Source organism: Hyposmocoma kahamanoa, unplaced genomic scaffold, assembly GCF_003589595.1.
Source record: "Hyposmocoma kahamanoa isolate Upper Pololo Valley unplaced genomic scaffold, ASM358959v1 116, whole genome shotgun sequence".
Taxonomy (NCBI): Eukaryota; Metazoa; Arthropoda; class Insecta; order Lepidoptera; family Cosmopterigidae; genus Hyposmocoma; species Hyposmocoma kahamanoa.
The window spans coordinates 355,493-376,823 of record NW_020653391.1 but is presented as its reverse complement, the minus strand read 5'-3'; the positions used below and the strand labels follow the sequence as shown (position 1 = coordinate 376,823).

Here is a 21,331-nt window from a genome sequence, read left to right as displayed (position 1 = left end):
TTTAGAATTATATGAATTATTGTTAATTTTGTTCAAGTAGTACAATCACATATCTTTTAATATTTTTTTTCTATTGCAGTATACCGTTAGCAACTGTTAGCTTACCACATTAGGCGAAGCAATAGCTTTTTAGTAGATTAATTTTCAATTATTCGATGTCGTATTTAGATGCTTAAGTTTAGGTTACTGCGCTCTTTTTGTTCTGGCTTTCCCTTCAACTGTATTGATGACTTAATTATTTACCGGCTCGACGTTGGGGCCACCATCTTTTTCTCTCTCTACATTTTGAAAATATCGTTTGAGAAAAAGATGGCAATAGGCTCCATCGCCGATCCGTTACTTCGAAAATTATCATTGATGAAGATGGAAGGTCTTAAATTGTAAACGAGCGAAACTGTGCTTACTACCGCATTGTATTAAGGCTCGATGTTTGTTGTTTTTATTTCCAGCCGTTGCCTGCGATGCTAAAGACCCCTTTTGAGCTAAATCGTGAATGCTTGCCTGTGAGGGATCATTTTAACGACGATATTGAGAGCCATCACCGTTTCGACAATTTAACACATTCACATTGTGCTAAGATCGGCCCATTTGGCCGGTACCATGACCCGCTTTCTTTTGTTTGCTTCCTCATTACCAACCAGCCATTATGACTGCTGGTATGTTCCTCCAAAACTCATCTTTTAAGTCCTTTGTTGATAATTCCGATATACTCATTCCTTGGACCTTTCTCGAAATGCATGAGATTATGCTATTGTGATGTCGTTATAAGGGCGGACACTCGCGATGCAATTCACAATATCATATGGTAAAACATTTTCGACACACAATGACGGAAGGTAGTATTTATAATTTTGGTCTTTTTTTCTTTAATGATCTTATGGTGAGATTTTATTTCATTGATGTTTTTCGAGCATTTATTTCTATATTATTACGTTTATGTCCGTTATATTTTACTTTTATTTTATTTTTTTCTTGACGCATGTTTTGAAATAAAGTCTCATTATTTTAATCACTTTTATCAAATGTTAAAACAAATTGTATATTTTTTTTTTGTAAAAATTTTATTCAATTTTGTATCTTTGGTTACTTAATTTACTGTACAAGAAATATTTTCGAAATTTTCAGATTTCCAAGGATTTTAGATTTAAATTAACACATTTAACTTTGTAAACAATTAAATTAACACTAATTGAAGATGTTGATACCATTACGCTAAAATGCGTTACTCTCGTTACACATAGTATACAATGAAAAAAAATTCTTTTAAATTGTATATCATGTGTGACAATTTAGTGCTTGCATGACGCGCTTTGCATGTTTAGTTCTATGTTCTTACGCAACTTTTGACTTGTTGTGTTGTCATTTCGTTTATTGGCTGTATGTTGTTCTTGCCTTAGTCTTTTCGTTCAGGAATCTCGCTTCTTGTCCAGCTTTTCAGGTTCTGGTGGATCACTTAAGCATGTTCTTTTAATAATAAGTCGTCCACCTATTGTCCTAGTCTTGTAAATAAATGTATGTTTAAAAAAGTTGCAAATGCACTTTTAATTTAGTAGATAAAAAGTCGTTTAAAATGGACTGAACTGCACAATATGTAGCTAGTGTTGTAAATGCTGTAGTTAGTGCTCGAAACGGGCTTTGTAAATGCTGATTAAAAATTTCCCCGACCACACACTAATTTGTTTTTTTAATAATATAGCAAGCAGTTGAAGAGAAATACAGGCTATGCGATGAGACGTTGTCAAAATTGCTGGAATGGATCGCCATTGTTGAAGAGAGATTGGCCAACCAAGAACCCGTCAAAGAAGATCTGGACGAACTTCGCAACCAGATTAATATTCTCAAGGTATTTCATTATTTAGGAAATAAAACAATTTTTCGGGATTTAACAAATATACGCGATTTAAATCCGGAAAAATAGTTTCATTTCCTATGTGTAACAATCGCGAACAGAAGAACTCGATATGTATTTCATAATATTTTTTTGATTAATAAAATATAAGTGCGCATTTGATCTCCATCTCACCCGATGTAAAGTGACGATGAGGTCGACGCCATCGATGAGCACACCTAGCGTGTAGCGTGCACACCTGAATAATGCCTATTCACTCTGGCCTTTAAAAGGCTCAAGTTATAGCGTCCAGCAAAATAAGTCTGCTCGCAGAGAATTCCACTCCATAGCCGTTCGTTTTAATTTGAAATTTACGACGAACTTTTCGGCGAAGGAAAACATCGTGTTGAAAGTTGTACGTCGAAGAAGGTTCACAACCCTTAGAAAATGTGTGAAGTTCCCAACCCTCATCGTTTCATTTGAACTACCACAGCAGTATACACCAAAGTTGGTATACACCAGACAATATTCAACGTTTTACCTTCATTCCAGCTGATCAAGGATGACCTGGAGAGCCACCAACGGCAGGTGTCGTCTTGCGCCGACCAAGCCAAGCAGCTGCTTGTTTCTGGCGGTGATGTGCTAGCTCCTCATGAAGTAAGGGTTTTGATATAGTAAAGAAAAAAGAGATGCTTTCTCGCATTATGAATTCATTATCGATGATAATAATGTATATTAATTAGTGTTCAATCTTTGTATCAATAATTATAACAAAGTAGTGGAGTAATTTCACAAAAATAATTGAATATCAATTCAATAAAAATTTAAATACAATGGGTAGCGACATATCCAGCCGGGGCTGGTAGCTGTAAAGGTAATCTAACTGGGTAACGAAATACTTAAGATTTCTCATAAATGGTGCTACGGCTAAAAAGTCGTTGAAAAAGCAAATACAAAGACATGACTACAAACACATAGAAAAATTTGTGAGTTCCGTTGGTTCGTTCCGTGGCTTAGTTGGTATAGCGCCTGACACGGTATGCTAGAAAAGGTCGTTTCGAATCCGGCCGGATCGAACCTGTAAAGGGCCCGAAACGTCGATTTGTTTGAAACAAGTGTAAGAATCACGGAAACCTAAGAAGTCGAATTGAATATCAATTCAATAAAAATTTTATTCTCTCTTTGTTGAAAACTCAGTATTGGTCCCATTTAAATTTAAAGAAAATATTCCACCTCTAAAGGTGACAAACTAGAGGATGAATCCGGTTTCGCACACTTTCCGTTAACCGATTGCAATAAAACTTGGCAAATTCCAATAAAATTCCAATAAAAACCGATAGGAAAATTTTCGAGGTCGGTTTTCTGCAGGTCTTCACTCGACTTGGGCGGTTCAGATCCGAAAAAAACAGTAGTTCATTGTGTAACAATCGAAATCGAAAGGCTAAGATCGGCGCAAATCGAAAAGCTAAGAACTCGATAGTAGATATACATTTTATATTACTAAAATTTTATTTGAGCACTTCCTTTGTTTTAAATACGACATGTTGTGTTCACATCTAGAAGCCATCGAGTATATAACCGGAAATAGAGACGAAATAAGGGCTTTATATCACTTTTAAATATCAACTCTCGTTTGCACTGAAATCACAAATTAGATAACTGAAATAGTACAGCGCCAACAACTGACCTGTGTATACGTCTCGGTATATTTCAAAAATATTCTGTATTTATTGTAATAAAGTTAATATCTCTAACTATGGAAGGCTCTTCCATTTTGTGTTGTGGGAAAAACAGCAAAACGTCTAATTACAAAACAAGCGGAATCACATTTCATCGGTAATTAAATATTAAATATCTAATTTTTTCAATTTTTGTCCATTATAGCAAGTTAAATTAGTCGATTTGAAGTGAAACAATGGACGACACTCAATTGTTTCGAATTCGGGCTGGCCAATCGGAGCGCAGTAGTCACCGTAATGATTTGCCAGAATAGTTTACAAACAGATTAAATGACATTTCGTCTCTATTTCTGGTTATATACACTACGTTAAAAGGTATTAAATGTTAACTAATCACTTTTATCTTATTTAAGAATTTGTATCCAGTTTTGTGAACCGATAATATAAAAAATATGTGTTCATAACATGTTACATATACAGGTATGATATTTATAAAACGGATTTTTTGCAATACCAAATGTTTTATTTTATTAGGTGGCAGCTCTAGAACGCGGAGTGCGACAGCTGAAACAGCGTTGTGACAAGTGCACCGAGAAATGTGACAAGATGTTACGTAAGCTTGCCGCCGCCAGGGATGAGCTTGGCAAATTCTCGTAAGTATCTTACGGCTTAACGCATTCACTCATTCATCTATTACTGGATATAATCCCCCCTCCCAAAAAGAAAACCCGCCACAACGACCGCTTTTTATGATTCTTTTTTTGTCGGAAAGAGGGTACCTCAGGGGTGATCCCATTTAACCACCTCTAAGGGTGGCAAAGTAGTGGATGAATGTCTTTTGATGTCGGTTTTTATAATATCAAGTGACGGGAGGAACGAGTCGTGTGTGCCTGATGGTAAGCTACACGCCTGTCCATAACAGTTGCAGTGCCACTCAGAGCTTTAAATCGCAAATATATGCACTGCCACTGCGCCCGTTACCCTGAGACATAAGTTGACAAGTCCCATGTGCCTGTAATTCTACCTGCACCATTACCCCTTACTTAAGTTGCTGTTTATGATATCAGTAATGCGAGGTCGTTAGTATTTTACAAACAACCCTGTAATAGGATACAATTTTCAGCCGACTTTAAGGACCTTTTAGCAATCCATTTTTTTTCTTGCAGCAACGAATTAAACACCTTCAACACCTGGATGGAAGGCGCTTACCGCACCCTCGAAGACAAAGAATCCCAGCTGTCGAAGCTGAACAACCTGCCCAATCAGAGCCAGGAAGTGCGCGAGTTTGTCTCTGACGTCATCGCGCATCAGGCCGATTTGAGGTTCATTACGATGGCTGCGCAGAAGTTCGTTGATGAGAGCAAGGTGGGAAATGTTTTTTCTTTCATAAATGTAGATTAGATATTAAACAATTAAGTCACTACGATCTAATGGCCCTTCGCATGGCTACTTCTATTCTTTATTGGGTGTTTGATGTACTTGTAAACATATTTGAAGTTGTCAAATATCCGTTTCAGACAGCTTATCGATAGGTCTCAAAATTGTCTATTTAATATAGTTAAAAGTTAATGTGTCCGACATATCGTGACATATCGGAACTTACCCTAAGTTCCGATATGTCGGAATATATAATGACGCAAAGCTAAAATATCATTAAATAATGTCAATATTCTAAAACTGGGTTATGGTTCTTTTACGATATCACAAAAAAATATTTCCTCATGATGATTTGCGACTGGAGCATGCAGACACTGACATATGTGCCCTTCGACACATGCAGATAAATAAGGAGTTAAAACAATGGATAATAACCATAAAAATAAAACAGGCTGTATTTGACATGCAAGATACATACATTTGAAACGAAAAAAAATTAATAAAAATAAATTCAAGTTAAAATTAATAACCTAACCACCGGTTAAGAAAACCTACCTCAAAAGTCATTCATCTCCTGGTGTAACCACCCTTAGAGGCGGAATATTTTCGTCAAATTTAAATGGGACCACTTCTGAGGTACCCTCTTTCCAACAAAAAAATTAAAGTCGGTTAAAAAGTAAAAAGAAGCTTGTCAAAAGGGTCTATGACTCAGCATCTAAGGACTATGCTAATGACATAGCCCAGTGGCAGTATTTCCCTGGACGAACTCTTTCACAAGGAGTTCCACTGCTGCTTGATGTATGGTAATAATAATGTATTGTAATATAATTGGATATCGGCTTCCAGGAGTTCCTGAACGTGGTGAACGAGTACCGCACGTCGCTGCCGTCGCGGCTGTCGCACGTGCCGGCGCCGGGCGACAGCGCCGTGAGAGAAGCAGCCGCGCTGGCCAAGCGGCGCCACGCCGAGCTGGCTGCGCGCGCGCAGCGCCTGCACGAGCGCCTCCGCGGCGCCGCGCACGGCTCGCAGCACTACCACGACGCGCTGGACCGCGCCGACCGCTGGCTGAAGGAGGTACTCGCCACGATATGTACTAATAAAGGCTGCCGTATAGATATACGATCGATCGGAACGAGGAATCGTCTGTATGTAAAACTGACGAAATACAAAAGTAATTTTTTTTGAGGAACTGACAAATTAGATTTTAAAAATAAAACAAAAATAAAATAAACTTGTAAAAATAAACTTTATAATTCACGATAAATAAAACTTCAAAACATATTTCTAAACATAGAACGTAAAATGAGCCTTCTAAATTATATTTCCAAAACTGTTACATGTCAAATTTCATTGCTAAAGATACGTTATTACCTTGTTAGATCGAGCCACAAGCGCGCTCAGTGCTGTCTGAAGGCGTGGCCGGTGAACCACGCGCCGTGGAGTCCCAACTGTCCAGAGCCAAAGCGCTGCATACAGAGATCCTCGCGCAAGGACGACTTATTGACAACGCCAAGGACGTAAGTAGTTTACCATAACTTTGGACATGTAGCGTCGTCAGACAGGGAAGTGCTGCAGACCAAGTTAATCAGATCAGGGATAAGTTAAACTCGCGTTGTATCAGGAGCTCAAAATTAGGACGCTGTTCAGCACCAATTATTCTATTGACAAAAGCCTTGCTCTCAAATAAGAAGACATAAGTAAATTTAAATTAAACTACTAACCAAGGTAATTGGTCTCCGATTCCACACACAGACCTGAAAAGTGTTACTAACGACGAAACATTTTATACCCGACTAAAACCACTTTTATTGTATAATGAATTCTACAGTGTCGATAACTTTCTTTTGAAACATTGTAATTTTGTTTTTATTTTGTTTTACTTGACTTCGTTGTATTTAGACAAGCAGTAGTTATACTACTTTATATTTCATTCATTGTTATTGTTTGCGTTAGTGACGATCGTATTATCCCTTGATATTATATGTATTTTGAATTGTAATGTTCTATTCCATTCTATTTAATCTAAGTCGTTTGCTTTGGTTACCATAATGAAGTAACGTCTTTGTTAGTGGTTAGTTCTGAGTTATCAAAAAAAATACTCTAAATAAACATTTATTATCACAGGCCTGCGATCAACTTGTAAAGTCGCTGGAAGGCAACCTGACTCCATCAGAAATCCGTCAGCTAGAAGTTCCAGTACTCGACTTAACCGCACGCTATAAAGATCTTGTTGGAGCGGTTGGAGCCCGATGCAGTGAACTAGAGGGGGCGCTGCTGCAGTGTCAAGGTCTACAAGATGCGGCTGAGGCGCAAGCCCATTGGCTGGGACAGGCTGAGAATGCTTTCAAGTAAGTTTCATTGACCTATCATAATGTCTCCGTCTTCAGCCAATCACGTGATCACTGACCAATTATGGTCTCATAAGTAAGTTCTGCTGACTCGTTTCGTAGCTCATCTGCGAGAGAGGTAGCCCCGGTTTGGCGCAGTCGCTGGTTCGAATCCAGCCGGATCGAAGGAATGTTTCTTTGTGATTGTTCGATTTTTATACCAATCTTTGGCAATATAACGCTCCACGTACACTGAACTAAGCCCCAAATTTTCCTCAGGAACCAATTCAAACCCGCCTCTCTTATCCGCGAACGGCTCGATGAGCAAGTGCGCGAGCATCGCCTGGCGCAGAACGAGCTGGAGGCACGTCGACCTACGCTTGCCAAGCTCGTTAGCTCGGCCAGAGACGCTGCTTTGAACCCCAGTAATGCTAGAATAGCCAAGAAGTTGGAGCAACGCGCTGAAGAGATTTACGCCAGGTAAATATTCAATATGTTATTCTCCCTTTTTATATTAGAGAAAGAAGGACAGACTTACATGAGTCGGTATTAAAGTTGCGAGCCCATTAAATTCATGAATGTAATAATAACTAGTTTTGTTATTGGAACTTGAATTTGGAATATCAGAACTGAATCCGTTAATATAATATTACAATAATAATTGAACAGGATTTTTCTTGAAGTTATTAAGTCTTAAAATTATGAATCGTTCGTTATCAATCAATGAATAAAGTGTAGTGAACTGAAGACTTGGCGTTTATGTACCTTAAACTAGCAAAAGCGAAATTTATCCAGACTTAGTTATATCATTTTAAACCTTTGCCTTTTCCTTAACAGAAAAAAATTTGGACAAATTTTTTCTAAAATTTTAGAGAATGGAAAAAAAATAAAGGTCTAAGGTAACCTTAATACTAATTATACAGGCACATGGAACTTGTCAACTTATGTCTCAAAGCGACCGGCGCAGTGGCAGTGCCCTCAGATTTAAAGGACAAAGTGACACTGCAACTGCTATGGACAGGCGTGTCGCTTACATCACTTCGTATCTTAAAAAAAATCCTCGAAAACTGACATTTCGTCGATGGTTTCCATCAGATACGAAAAGCTCCTGGAACGATCGATGAAGCGCAGCCAGTTCCTGGACGAGGTGTCGTCGGAGCTGGCGCAGTTCGCGCAGAAGGCCGCCCGCCTGGACGCGGCGCACGCGCAGCTGCTGGAGCAGGCCGACTCGCGCGAGCTGGCCCGGATGCCCGCCGAGGAACTGCGGGCGCGTCTGTCCGACTTGGCTCATTTCAGGTTCGTGGCAATCGCGTACTGTACGTAAATGCATATCATCACGCCTGTCTCCCACCGGGGTAGGCGGAGACTACGGACCTCCACCTACTGGCCTCTTATACGGACATCTCCAATTTGCGTACTTGTATGTAAGGAAAACTAATCGAAGTCCAACCGACGACGACGATCTTGGTGGCCCGGGTTCGATTCCCGGCAGGACCAATTTGGGAAATTATGTTTTCTAAATTTCTCATAGCACCTGTGCTAAACCCGTGCAAACTAAAGGGTGTCCTGGCATTCCCTAGTTTAAGGACCTGGCAATGGGTTTGGTGGTCTGTTAAAACATTAATTCTTTTCGTTCTTTATTAGGCTGGGTTCATGAAGCATTTTGGGTTATCGTGGGTCGCCGACCTGAGTCATAACAGCTTCTGCGTCATTTCCTTACGTATCAACGTAATCGTAAGATATGCCGTTGCCATACGATATCTGATACAACCTTTTGTATGTCTACAGATACAATACGTTTATCGTTACCTGTATTTTCTCGATTTTACACTTAGATATCTTGTACGATAAGACACACAAATGGCCAAAATTATCCTAAAGATATGAATTATCTCATGCGGGTTGGAGAACTTCAATGTGCAGATTTCATCACGCTGTGTCCGTTCTCAGTTAGCAAAAGATATTACTAAACATTGAAATATACTTAGAATTTGAAGTCATAGGTATATGCTGCCATAGCATTCAATTGAGAAGCATAACAGAGGAAGTGCTTAGGGGACCTTTTCGTACTGCCTATTATCACATTTCTACCATCGCGTGCCCGCCAAAACAGTAGAACCCATCCCCACATTATTGATGCCAACTATTGGGTAATTTCCCGAAAATATTTAGAATAGTTGAAATTTTGCCGAAAAATTTGAAAACTTAGAAAAATATCATTTCGAAGGCTTATATTACATAGCGTGACTATAAAATGCAAACGTGTAAGACGCTTAAAATGATATCACAACAGCGAAAAAACCTTTTTATTGACTCCATCGTTTTCGTTCAGTAACTTCAACTTTTGACAGGTGGCAACGTCAAATGTGGAAAATTATTAGAAAAATATGGTAACCTCCTACCAAATCTACCCACTAAACCCTGGTTTTTTAAACGTCGCGATTTGCCTAAAAACATCACTTCACTATTATTCGTTTGCGCTTAGGCCATGTTTGCACCCCTGTATTTTTGCGTAAAATCAGAGTCCGAGATCACTCTCTGTGCGAGTGCGGCCTAGAAGACGGTACCTTGGAACACATTTTTTTCAATTGCCCTAATATTGCTGTTCCACTTTATAACTTACTTGCTCCAAAATTCCCCCGCCCCATTAACATAAATAACCTCTTAACTTTAGTGTTCTCCCCCCATATTGTTACTCTATGTAAATTTATCCACTTAAATAACATATATTTATAAATGTTGTCTTTTGTTTTACATTCTCAACTGAGTACTCCCGTGGTCCAACTTACCAACACCGGTTAATGTCCTATTAGTGCTTAGCGAACTTTTTTTTTGTTTCGTTTTTTTTCTTTCAACCGTGACATTGGCAAAATCATCATTTCTCATAATGATGGAGCCATAAAAATAAAAAGCGAAGTGAAGAAAAATATGATTTTTTCGAAATGGACATTTTTCCATGACCCAACACTATTGATGTTTGACATTGTAAAAATATGCGATTATTAGTTAGTTCGTTCGTTTCTCTCTGAACCTTCACGATGGTCTCCCTACCGAAGTATTTCCTTTGCTTTATGACATAGGGTTTTTCAAAAAGCGTATCAACAGGACTCACAAAGGCTGGTAACACATAGGCAGTTCCTCTGATGTCGCAGGTTTCCATTGACGATGATAACGTCACTCGAAATGCTAATAATATGAATACATAAAAAAGCCATTAATAATGAATATGGTAATGTGAATGTTTAGATAGAGTTTGTTTGTTGAATTTTATATTACATTTTTTGTTTAGAACATTTTATGATAATATGTATATTTGTTACGATGCCCTACTAAGATTCTTGTTTAGGTACGAAACATTTTTAAATGTACACCATATATACCACTTGATTGCAATTATAAGTGACTTATGACTTTACATAAAAAAACAACCATTCTCCCACCACCACCACTGCATAATACCGATCTGACAGATAGATAGATAGAAGATAGAATACGTTTATACGTAACGACAAAAAAAATCTGATGTTCTCCATCAATTTCTTTCACATCCTTTTCACGAAAACTTTTTTCCACAGAGACAAACACTTGCCTCTGCTAGAAGAGTGCCTGCGCATTGGCAAGCAGCTGATCGCCAAGAAGGACGTCACCGACACCCACGCTGTCCGCGACAGGATCAAGCAACTGGAGAACCAATGGCGAGACTTTAATTCTGCTCTTGAGGAGAAGCAGAAACTGTCCAAGCAGAGAGCTGATCAGCTCAGCCAGTATGAGGGATTGAGGGCTCAGGTACGTCTTTTTTTGTAATTTTTCAGTTTATTGAATGTCATGTTTGACCACCCTGATATTCAATCATTTTTGTGAAATTACGACACTAGTTGGTTATAATTATTAATACGAAGATCTAACACTTAGAAAAAATCCTTCACTCTGTCTCGATTCGATCCAACGTCTTCCAGCAAGCCGTGCCAGACGCTATGCCAACTAAGCCTCGAACGAACTAGCGGATCTTACGAACTTTTATGTGCTTCTTGCAGTTCTTTGTTTTTGGTTTTTAATGACTTTTTGCCGTGTATAGTACACGTTTGACCACCATGATACTCAATTATGTTATACATCTTTTTTGTTTCTGTTTCTTCTTCAACACGGAGACATCCAAGTTGCGTTTAAGTCAGTATAATTATGTATTATCTGTGGTTTAAGTTTCTTCGGATTCCTTTAGAAATTGACTTGTCTTCCATTCAGGGACGGACAGGATATTAATCTTATGAATTTATATTTTACGCTATTTCAGTTCTGTTATTCTTTAGTAGAACTTCTCGTGAAAGAGTTCATCCTGGGAAATTCTGCCACCACGGTGAGGGACGCAGTGACAGTACCCGTCAGATGAAGAAAGTTTTTACCGGCTTACCAGTCGTAACTTCCTGTCTACAATTAAATTTCAAATACTCAATTTGCAACCAACAGGTCTTAGAATGGCTGCAAGCAATGGAGAACCGCGTTGGCCGTCTGCAGCCGGTGGCTGTCGACCTGGACATCATGAAGCAACAGCAGGACGAATTGAGACCCCTTACCAAGGAGTACAGAGATTTCTCTGTTACTATTGAAAAGGTATATATTAAGCACTTGTCCTTAATTCCTCGTAAAAGTTCTTGGGTTAATTTCCGATGCAACTAGCTTCTAAATAGCCTCATATTCTAAATAGAATAAGTAGCAGTAGAGCTTCTTGTAAAAGAATACGTCCAGGTAAGTACCTATTTCTGCCGCCAATATGAGCACTACTGCGTTCCGGTTTAAGGATAAGGAGTGCTGGTGAAATTACTGACACTTCGGACTTGATAACGTATTCCTCGAGATGACGGGCGCAATGCAGTGCCTCTCAGATCTTAGCGATTCAATGCTCTAAGTGGCGCTGCAACTATTATGCGCAGGCGTGTCGCTTACCATCAGGTACACGACCTGTTCGTCCCATTACTGGGTATCATAAAAAAGCCTCAGGTTAAGCGGTTCGGGTAGTGTCTACGGAGTTTATTTCCTTAATCTGATTCTTAACGCATACAGTTACAGCATATCGTTGTTTTGTTTATCAGGTGAACGAAGCAGGCGAGATCTACGAAGCTCTTACCCGCGGCGACCGCGCTGACAGTCCGCACAGAAAGAGGCAAGTCTACAGCCCTACCAAGAGACAGACGCCCAGTAAGTATATTGACCTTTGTAATGGTAGCATGGGATATTAATTAAGTGAACTTTAGTAATTATTTAAAACTGTAGATGGCGACACTTGAAGAAAATAGAAACATGTGAAGAATGGAGTCTCGATAATTTTTGGTATACTGATTTAAAGTTTCACGATTTTCATATATTGTTTGATTTTGTATACGGAACTAAAATCACCGTATGTAACCGTTCTTAATCGTGTATAAAAACATATTTTATTTGCCTTGACGTTTCGGACGTATTGCAACGTTTGTGGTCTCGGAAGGGACTGAGTCCTTTTCATGGTCTAGTCATGAGGTTATATCATTTGAAATTAGAAGTATAAAATATAAAAAAAGAAATGCAAAACTATTTAAACAACATCTTATGAGTGGTTAATTAAAATTCATTTACAATTGTGATAATTGGTGAAAATAGTAAACTTTTGAGTTCTTAGGTTTTCACGATTCTTACACATAGGAAATGAAACTATTTTTCCGGATTTAAATCGCGTATTTTTGTTTTTTCAAACAAATATACGCGATTATGGTTGAAGACTGTACCACCTCAGTCAACCGTGACCATGGGACCTGTAAAGGGCCCGAAACGTCGGTTTGTTTGAAAAAACAAATATATGCGATTTAAATCCGGAAAAATAGTTTCATTTCATATAGTAAACTTTCGTTGAAAAAATAACATTTCGAAGGTTTCTCAATGGTATACTTTTTGATTTGTTAGTTTGCAATAAATAGTATAGATGACATTTCGATCCCTCCTACGTAAAGTATCGTATGTCTAAATTGCCAACTTTATAGGGGAACCTTTTAAAGTTCTGAACTCACTGAAATAAGCAGAGAGATATCGGTTAGATGATCTATTAGATGATCACTCTATGTGAGTAACGAGTGAATTCAGAACTTAAAATGCTCCCCTGTAAACTTGGCAATTTCGACATACGATGCTTTACGTAGGAGGAGTCGATTTCTTTGATTCTCGAATCATTAAAAAAAAAAAAATTTAACTGCTTGTTCTAGTTCGCACCCTGGACGGACGATCACCGTCACCAACAAAGGGCCACGGTCTGGTCAGTCCTGGATCCACACATTCCACATCCAGCGGCTTCTCTTCGCGCCGTTCTAGCCAGGACGGCTTCCATCTGGAAGGTAAGAATTGTAGTTTGACTGAAATTCTAACGAGGGATATATCGTTGTCCCCGTCCCCTCCTCCCCTTCAACCCCTTGTCGGTGTAGCCTCTGTACTCTAGACGGTTCATAGCCAGCTCCTTGACCTCTTCATAGCTGCTCGTTTTGATGTTCTTCTTTATTTGTTCATCACTCTTCCTTTTTCCGTTCATCTACCGAGAGTATTAGATTTTCACAAAGGTATTACGTACTAGAGTAATACAGAAAATACAGGGAAATATTTACTTAATTTATACCTTTTCTTGCAGAGCTATCTCCTGTACAACAACAGCTATCGGAGATCAACAACCGTTACTCCCTGCTCGGAACGAAGTTGACCGATCGACAGAGCGAACTGGACGCATTGAGAGAGGAGCTTCGAAAGCACCTTGACTCTTGCAGACAGCTTAACCAGTTCCTTGATAAGGTAAAACCTGCTTTTATATCATTCATTGTCCAAAAGTTGAGCTCCATCCACTTTTACCATTGGACGTTCGGACGTTTTTTCGGGATATCATACCTACTTGGTCGATATACCCTTTAAGCGTACTAAGCGCTTTTCGTCATCTTTTATTATGCGCACAGCCCAAGAATGAAATCCCCTGCCCGCAACTAAATAGTCGTCATCTGGACGAGCTCATTCCATCGTAGACCCTATCTTTGCTCTATGGCTATGTTCGTTTCGTACTTAAAACCAGGCAAAAGCAATTTTCCATCCAGATTAATCATGTACGGATCTGTAAAACTTAAGAAGAATTTTGCTTGACTATTTTGTTGTATTTATTGATGTATTTAAATTAAACCAACAGCTCAACGGAAACATGAAAATATTGTGCAACTACATTTTTACTGCTTCTTGCCGTAATTATTTAGGGAATCACCATGAAAAATCTTAATATCTGTATTTAAAAAAAACTGGTCGAAGGGTTAAACAAATGCGTGAATTGACTCCAATCCTTCAAATCTTCAAATTTGTCTTATTGAACCTGCCCTGTGAACCCAAGGGTAAAAACCAGGGCATATTCAAGAACAAGACACGCTATTCAACTCCGAACAACGGCCCAAAACGCGAATTTGACTGTATAAGAAATGTCCAAGTTTCAGATAAAAATATTAGTGTAAATTTATTATATATTTAATTTACTTATTCGTTTTTTTTATTAGGTTCAAAGACAATTGCCCAAAGATTCAGTGCCAAACACGAAAGAAGAAGCCGATAAGACCATCAAGCAGGCTCGCGCTATCCTTGAAGAGATGTACGAGAAACAGAGCATCCTAGATTCTACTAAGACTCAGGTATAGTTGTATTAGTCAATCATTTCGATATAGCTTCACGTGCCTTGAAGACATTGGATGGATATTCAAGGTCAAGGATACTAGATACCTAAACTACATCACTGGATTTGGTGGATAGTTTAATATTCCGGGGTCACATAAAAACTATATTTTAACCATTTTCAACACCTCGATGGCGCCACGTGGACGCTAGATGAGGAGGTCTCAGGTTCGATTCCCAGTAGGTCCAATTTAGGAAATAAACTCTTCTAAATTGGTTCTGTTGCTCTGGTACTCATAGTCCAGGGAATTCACAGCACATCATTTAATTCAAAAGAGTAAAACCATTCTGGTTCTTGCTGACACTTTGTGATTCTGGTAACAACGCCATATTGTAATGTTATTTCAAATTCAATATGGCGGACAGCTCAAAATGTATTGGTTTACCTTTGAAAATATTGAACGAATCATTGTAAAACACGATATGTACACATCATCGGTGTTTTGTAGAAAGGGCGTACGCGACATTACGTAGTTTTTTAGGGAGCAGCTTTTAGGTTTTAACGACTGTTTTAAAGTATTTACATCCTGTTTTAAAATTTGATTTTGGTTGCAATTAAAAGTCTATACAACTTCAAATGGCTTTGGTTGATTCCGCAGTGTAGAATCGATCACTTTGGAAAAAATATATAGTAAAATTAGGATATACACTGATATATATGGTGTGAAAATACGATTCCTAAAAATTGTCACGATAGAAAAAAACACAAACTTACCTCGAAAATTTTCAAGAAAACCGCTGTGTTCAATAGGTATTTTATATATACCAAAGATTTTTTTTTAATATCAACTGAACTAAATAGAACACGTATACAATACGATATGTGTATTTCAAAAACTTTAATTTCGTTTGTGAAATTTTTTTTTCTGAAATGAAACCGTATTAGTACCTTAAAATATTCTCCCTCGAAAATCAACGAAATGTCGCTTACGCCCTTTCTATAAAACAATTACGATGCAGTGTTGTGTTTAAATATTGGAAATTGCTTATTTAAATATCCATTACGTCTAAACTCAGGTCCGAGAACTAGTGAAGCGCAAGCAAGGCGTGCAAGGTGCGGACCGGCTTCACAGTGAGATGGAAGACGTCGCTTCGCGATGGAAGGCGTTGCATGATGCTTTTAAGGATAGGTGAGTAGTTTTGCCCATTAAATACAGAGAAGTAGTATTTTAATGTATACGACTCATAAAGTGTAATAAATTATTCTATTATCTTTAGAAAAGGCCCATGTATTGAAATTATTTTAGTTCTTCGATGAATTAAAATAATTTAATAAACGCAATTAGTCATCATTGTCAGTGTAATGTCAACAATAATAAGTATAAAATATACCAATAGATTTATATTACAGAAATAAATAATGTACGACAAATCGCATAGTTAAACGTGTCATTATTTCTATTTTCATCGAAAGAAAAAGTTAGGTGCACCACAGCCCATAGTCAAGTTCGAATTTCAAATCCTTTAAAAACGCTTTTGGGCGCAGATTTCTAATGAGAAAGAAAGTCTTTCCGAGCTAGTCAGGTGAAAAAGTATTTTTCAACTTCGTAGACCTTTCAGAATGAATGTTATTGGTAAATTGCGGTGCAAGTAGAAATCGACATAGTCCAAAGATTTCCAGACTTTCTTCACTACATCTAGCGTTAACTGGATCTCTTCTACACCTTTGTAAATGCCCTTTTAAAAATGTGTTTTCTTTGTGTAATAAAAAAAAAATTCCCTTCGAGACTACCGTCTAAGGCAGGATTTCTAAACTTTCTTTTAGTCAAGGACCCTCTAAAAATTTCAAAGAACCCACAGACCCTTTCCAAAAAAATTAAGTTTAATTTTTACCATCTTTTATTGTTTGCTATTAAACTGTTGGCGTGACGGTTGCTGCTGCATATGCTAAATTAGACCAAGATTGGCACGTCAAATGGAGTTAACGTTAAAGGCACTTACGCGCCTTTCGCTCAATCCAATAATGATCGTCAAGGGCGCGAGAATTCAAAACTGTCACCCGCACAGTACCTACTTATTCACAACATATTGTATACCAATTGTTATATTAATACATTGTGTTAGGTAGGCTCACCATGGACCCGGCACCCATTACACGGACCCCTTAGGGGTCTATGGACCATCTTTTGTGAGGTAGAGACGTTCATAAATAAATGATATGCTAAATAAATTGCGTTCTTTATATTTTGTCAGGATCCGTCTAATGGAAGAGATGAAGGACTTCCATGACACCCACATCAACCTAACTCAGTGGTTGAACAGCAAAGACCGAATGATGGCCGCTCTTGGACCTATCTCGTCTGACTCGCGAATGGTGCAGACCCAAGTTCAACAGGTACGTAGAAAGTAACCACAACTACTTTTATACATGTTTATCACTTTGAATTACGCAATAGAATCAATACGACCCATTTTAAAATTATGTACGTTCCTTTGAAATCTTTAAATTGTCCGTAGTTTCACATTTGTCGCTTTATAGAATCAGCAGTAAAAAATATATATAATAGACACTTTTCTTAAAGAAATAACGAGCCGTGATAGCCGGATGGTTTCACCTACCGCCTCTCGAACAATGAACGTCGAGATTCGACGTATGTTTACTAAGCAATAATTTACTTAATTACCTATCTCTCATTGTTTCGTTTTCTGTCTGATAGATAACAATGCGTGCAGCTGATTCGGCTGTATGTGGCTTTTCCTGCATTGCCCGTGTATCCATGATTTCTCAATGTGTAAAACAATATGTTGTTTACATTTGAATGATAATGTTTTAGTTTCCGATTACTAAAACTGTAATAACCTATTTTTTGTGCTACTTACTGAGATTTGTACCTAGGACTGTCACCTGCTACTTAACATATCTTTACTGATAAAAAACTTGCTGTAAATCTTCCGAATTATAGATAAATAAATATAATAGACTCACGCTTAACCGCGATCTCACCTAATGTTGAGCGATGATGTGACCGATGATGGTATACGTTTGTGGTGTTAGTAATGTAGTAGGTAATACTTCCCAACTGACACCTCTATACAACAGGTACAAGTCCTCCGTGAAGAATTCCGCAGTCAGCAACCACAACTGGCACATCTCGAAGAAGTAGCCTCCGACATACTGAGCAGACTCGATCCGCGCTCGCCTGATGCTGCCAAATTGAAACAGAAGGTTAAAGACCTGCAAGACAGGTGGAATGATTTGTTGAACAAGTGAGTAATTAAATATTGTTACATGCGAATTTATTTTTATTTAGTCGCAGTAGAGCTCCATGTGTAAGAGTTCGTCCAGTGAAGTACTGCCACCTGACCTATTTCTGCCGCTAGGCAACAGTGCCAGCATTACTGTGTTCCGGTTTTGAATGGTGTTGATCAAATTACAGGCACATGGGCCTTGTCAACTTATGTCTCAGGGTGATGGGCGCAGTAGTAGTGCCCCTCAGATCTTGGCAATTTAAAGCTCTGAGTGGCACTGTAACTGTTATGGACAGGCGTGTAGCTTACATCAGGCGCACGATTTGCTCGTCCCGTCACTTGATGTTATGAAAACAAATAAGGCCACTGAAGAACATGCAACTAGAGGATGGATGATATTTATACTGAAATAAATATTCTATTTCCAGACTGGAAAAACGAGCGGAAAGTCTAGGTGCAGCGGCGGACACCTCACGAGAATTCGACGCTGGACTGGCGAGACTGCGAGATGCACTGCAGACCATCAGCGATAAGCTTGATGATGTCGCCTTGGAGAAAGAGCCTGACGAACAGCTCAGGAAAATTGAGGTACGTGATCTTGCGCTACGAAAAGTACTGAACCATATAAGTACTGAACCATGATGTATTTAGGATATCTATTGATGTTTTCCGTCTAAAGCGATTCGTCGATAAGTGGTCCAACTTTCCATGGCTTATACCAACTAATTTCATTATATGATTTGAAGCGTACCTTGCTTGCTCAAGGTTTTTTTCTGTACGAACTTTCACGTGTCATTATGTGACCTTGTTCCTGTGGTCTCTTTTTCCGTTTCTGGTATATGACATAGGTACGTGGTCAGACGTCCTGAAAATCTCAAGAAAAATTCGGGACAGTCGGCTAGACTTGGTTTTACTGCAATCGGAATGCTAGCAATACCGCGGGTGGTGGGGGCGGATTTTCATTTATGCATTTTGCAGGGAAGGTGTAGAGGCTGATGAGGATTTAAGATTTAAAAGTCTATGCCAAGCCAAGCTTGGAAGTCCAATGTAAAGCCCAGCAAACATTTTCCTGTTCATTAAGACTGTAGAAAAATAACTGAAAATTGCCTTCTTTCTCAGAATCTAGAACGCCAGCTCGAAGGTCAACGTCCTCTCCTTGCGGACCTGGAATCAGCTGGTGCAACCCTCGCAACCGTTCTGTCTGATCCTGCCTCCCGCCAGGACATCCAGAGTAAGCTGGCAGCAGTTGCCAGACAGTATGATAACTTGCAGAGGAAACTTGACCACAGGAAGGCTGAGATTGAAGCTGCTCTTAAGTAAGTTTTACCTTTAGTTTTCAATTAAAAAGCATTTATTATGACTTAAAAACAACATTGAAGGATTACCCAATAAACAGATCCTGAAACATCTGTAATAAGGTGAAATCTCCTATGTCTCTCCAGGACTCCACACATTTTGCCCTACGTTAACTTGGCACTTAGGTTACTTCATACAATATTTACAATAATTAACTCACGAGAGAATTCCCTACGTAAGTACCAGGGAACCGAAATATAAACCCAGAACATACAGAACAGACTCAATTTAACAAAATTTTGGGTTCAAATTTAATCCGGGAACTACTCATCAACCGACCTCCGTGATCCAGCGGTTATGTTTGGTCCTAGGTAATTCAACCGTCAGAAGATAGGAAACCGTCAAGAAAATATCACTTACAGTTACCCTTTAAAATCTTAAGTATAAATGATTATCACTAATTTCAGGCTTCTTACCACGGTGTGACTTCTTTTTATTTTCCTGATATTACGGAACGGTTGCACGCTCCATGGTCACGGGTTGACTGGACGGCGGCAGACGACAGCTTTAAGAGCAGACATATATGTCTACCCTCTTACGCTGTCGACAACTACTACATTCATCGCGATTTGTTGTGGCGTTACCATTATCACTCACTTTTTACCCACAAACCACATTCACTGTACCCACACACGAAACTAAACTCGAGGTGTTTTTGTTTTTATTACTGCACGCACTAACGAAATTAGTGATAATCATTTAGTGAATAACCACGAAAGCCTTAAAATCTATAATCTTAAGTATATTCAAAGTATTTATACCACGTGGACTCAGACACCATGAAACACGCTCAAAAATGTTTTGTCCATATCAGGGATGGCCGCAACCTAGAAGAAACTGTAGCCAAAACTCTAGGCTGGCTCCAATCCGAGCTGGGAGCTCTACCAGGTCGTCTTCAAGTATCAGCTGACAGCACAAAGCTTCAACAGCAGCTGGATAAACACGAGCCGCTATATCGCGATCTAACTAAGCGCGAGCATGAAATAATCATGTTACTCGATAAAGGTACGTGTGTCGTAATTAAGTCAATTTGAAACCAGCAAAAGAATGATTAATATGGAAATTCTTAAACGTACATACGTACGTAAACATTGTTGTTTTGTTATAATACAAAGATCGAACACTCAGAAAAAAATCCTTCAATCCGGCTGGATTGGAACCGTCGTCTTCTAGCAAACGTGTCAGACGCTATGCCAACTAAGCCACGGAACGAACCAGTGGATCGCACGAATTTTTCTATGTACTTGTTTATCGGGTTTTTGTATTTGGTTTTCAACGACTTTTTAGCCGTAGCGCCATCTGTGAGAAATAAATGAAAGTATTTTGTCGCCTTAGATACCTTTACAGCTACCTTGTAATTAAATATTTTATTGAATGTCAGGATGTTTTATTAAATTTATTTTATTTTATTATATTATTGTTTTGTTAAACTTCCTAAAAACAAATTTTCAAGAACGAACTTCAAATAAATTCACAAATAATAAGGAGAAAGTTAGATATTGGATAACGGAGTCTGAGATAATATATAGTGGCAGTAGAGCTCCTTGTGAAAGAGTTCGTCCAGGGTAGTGCTGCCACCTTACCTATTTCTGCCGCCAAGCAGTAATGTCACCATTACTGTGTTCCGGGTTTGAAGGGCTAGTGAAATTTCAGGCACACGGGACTTGTCAAGTTATGTCTCAGAGTGACGGGCGCAATAGCAGTGCCCCTTAGACCTTTCCGATTGAAAGCTCTGAGTGGCATTGGACCTGTTATGGACAGGCATATAGCTTACCGTCAGGTGCACGACTTGTTTGTCCCGTCACATGGTATTACTAAAAAAAATTTTAACAAGAGAAATCTATTGAATGGACATTTGATAGTCG

The 21,331-nt window shown here is 38.7% G+C and overlaps 1 protein-coding gene across 18 annotated transcripts in view; it reads left to right on the top strand.

Moving 5' to 3' along the window:
- LOC113239782 (microtubule-actin cross-linking factor 1) overlaps positions 1–21,331 on the top strand; it is a 124,885-nt gene that overhangs the window by 42,068 nt on the left and 61,486 nt on the right. For all 18 annotated transcript variants that reach the window (XM_026476906.1, XM_026476907.1, XM_026476897.1 and 15 more), the window contains 21 exons: positions 1,697–1,843; positions 2,381–2,485; positions 4,042–4,160; positions 4,674–4,872; positions 5,731–5,958; positions 6,264–6,401; positions 7,009–7,232; positions 7,491–7,691; positions 8,307–8,507; positions 10,787–10,997; positions 11,676–11,819; positions 12,299–12,404; positions 13,439–13,567; positions 13,855–14,012; positions 14,750–14,881; positions 15,939–16,051; positions 17,115–17,256; positions 17,962–18,128; positions 18,539–18,698; positions 19,230–19,426; positions 20,281–20,471. In XM_026476906.1, coding sequence (XP_026332691.1) covers positions 1,697–1,843; positions 2,381–2,485; positions 4,042–4,160; positions 4,674–4,872; positions 5,731–5,958; positions 6,264–6,401; positions 7,009–7,232; positions 7,491–7,691; positions 8,307–8,507; positions 10,787–10,997; positions 11,676–11,819; positions 12,299–12,404; positions 13,439–13,567; positions 13,855–14,012; positions 14,750–14,881; positions 15,939–16,051; positions 17,115–17,256; positions 17,962–18,128; positions 18,539–18,698; positions 19,230–19,426; positions 20,281–20,471 — 3,412 coding nt within the window. The remainder of the gene's footprint in view (positions 1–1,696; positions 1,844–2,380; positions 2,486–4,041; positions 4,161–4,673; positions 4,873–5,730; positions 5,959–6,263; positions 6,402–7,008; positions 7,233–7,490; positions 7,692–8,306; positions 8,508–10,786; positions 10,998–11,675; positions 11,820–12,298; positions 12,405–13,438; positions 13,568–13,854; positions 14,013–14,749; positions 14,882–15,938; positions 16,052–17,114; positions 17,257–17,961; positions 18,129–18,538; positions 18,699–19,229; positions 19,427–20,280; positions 20,472–21,331) is intronic.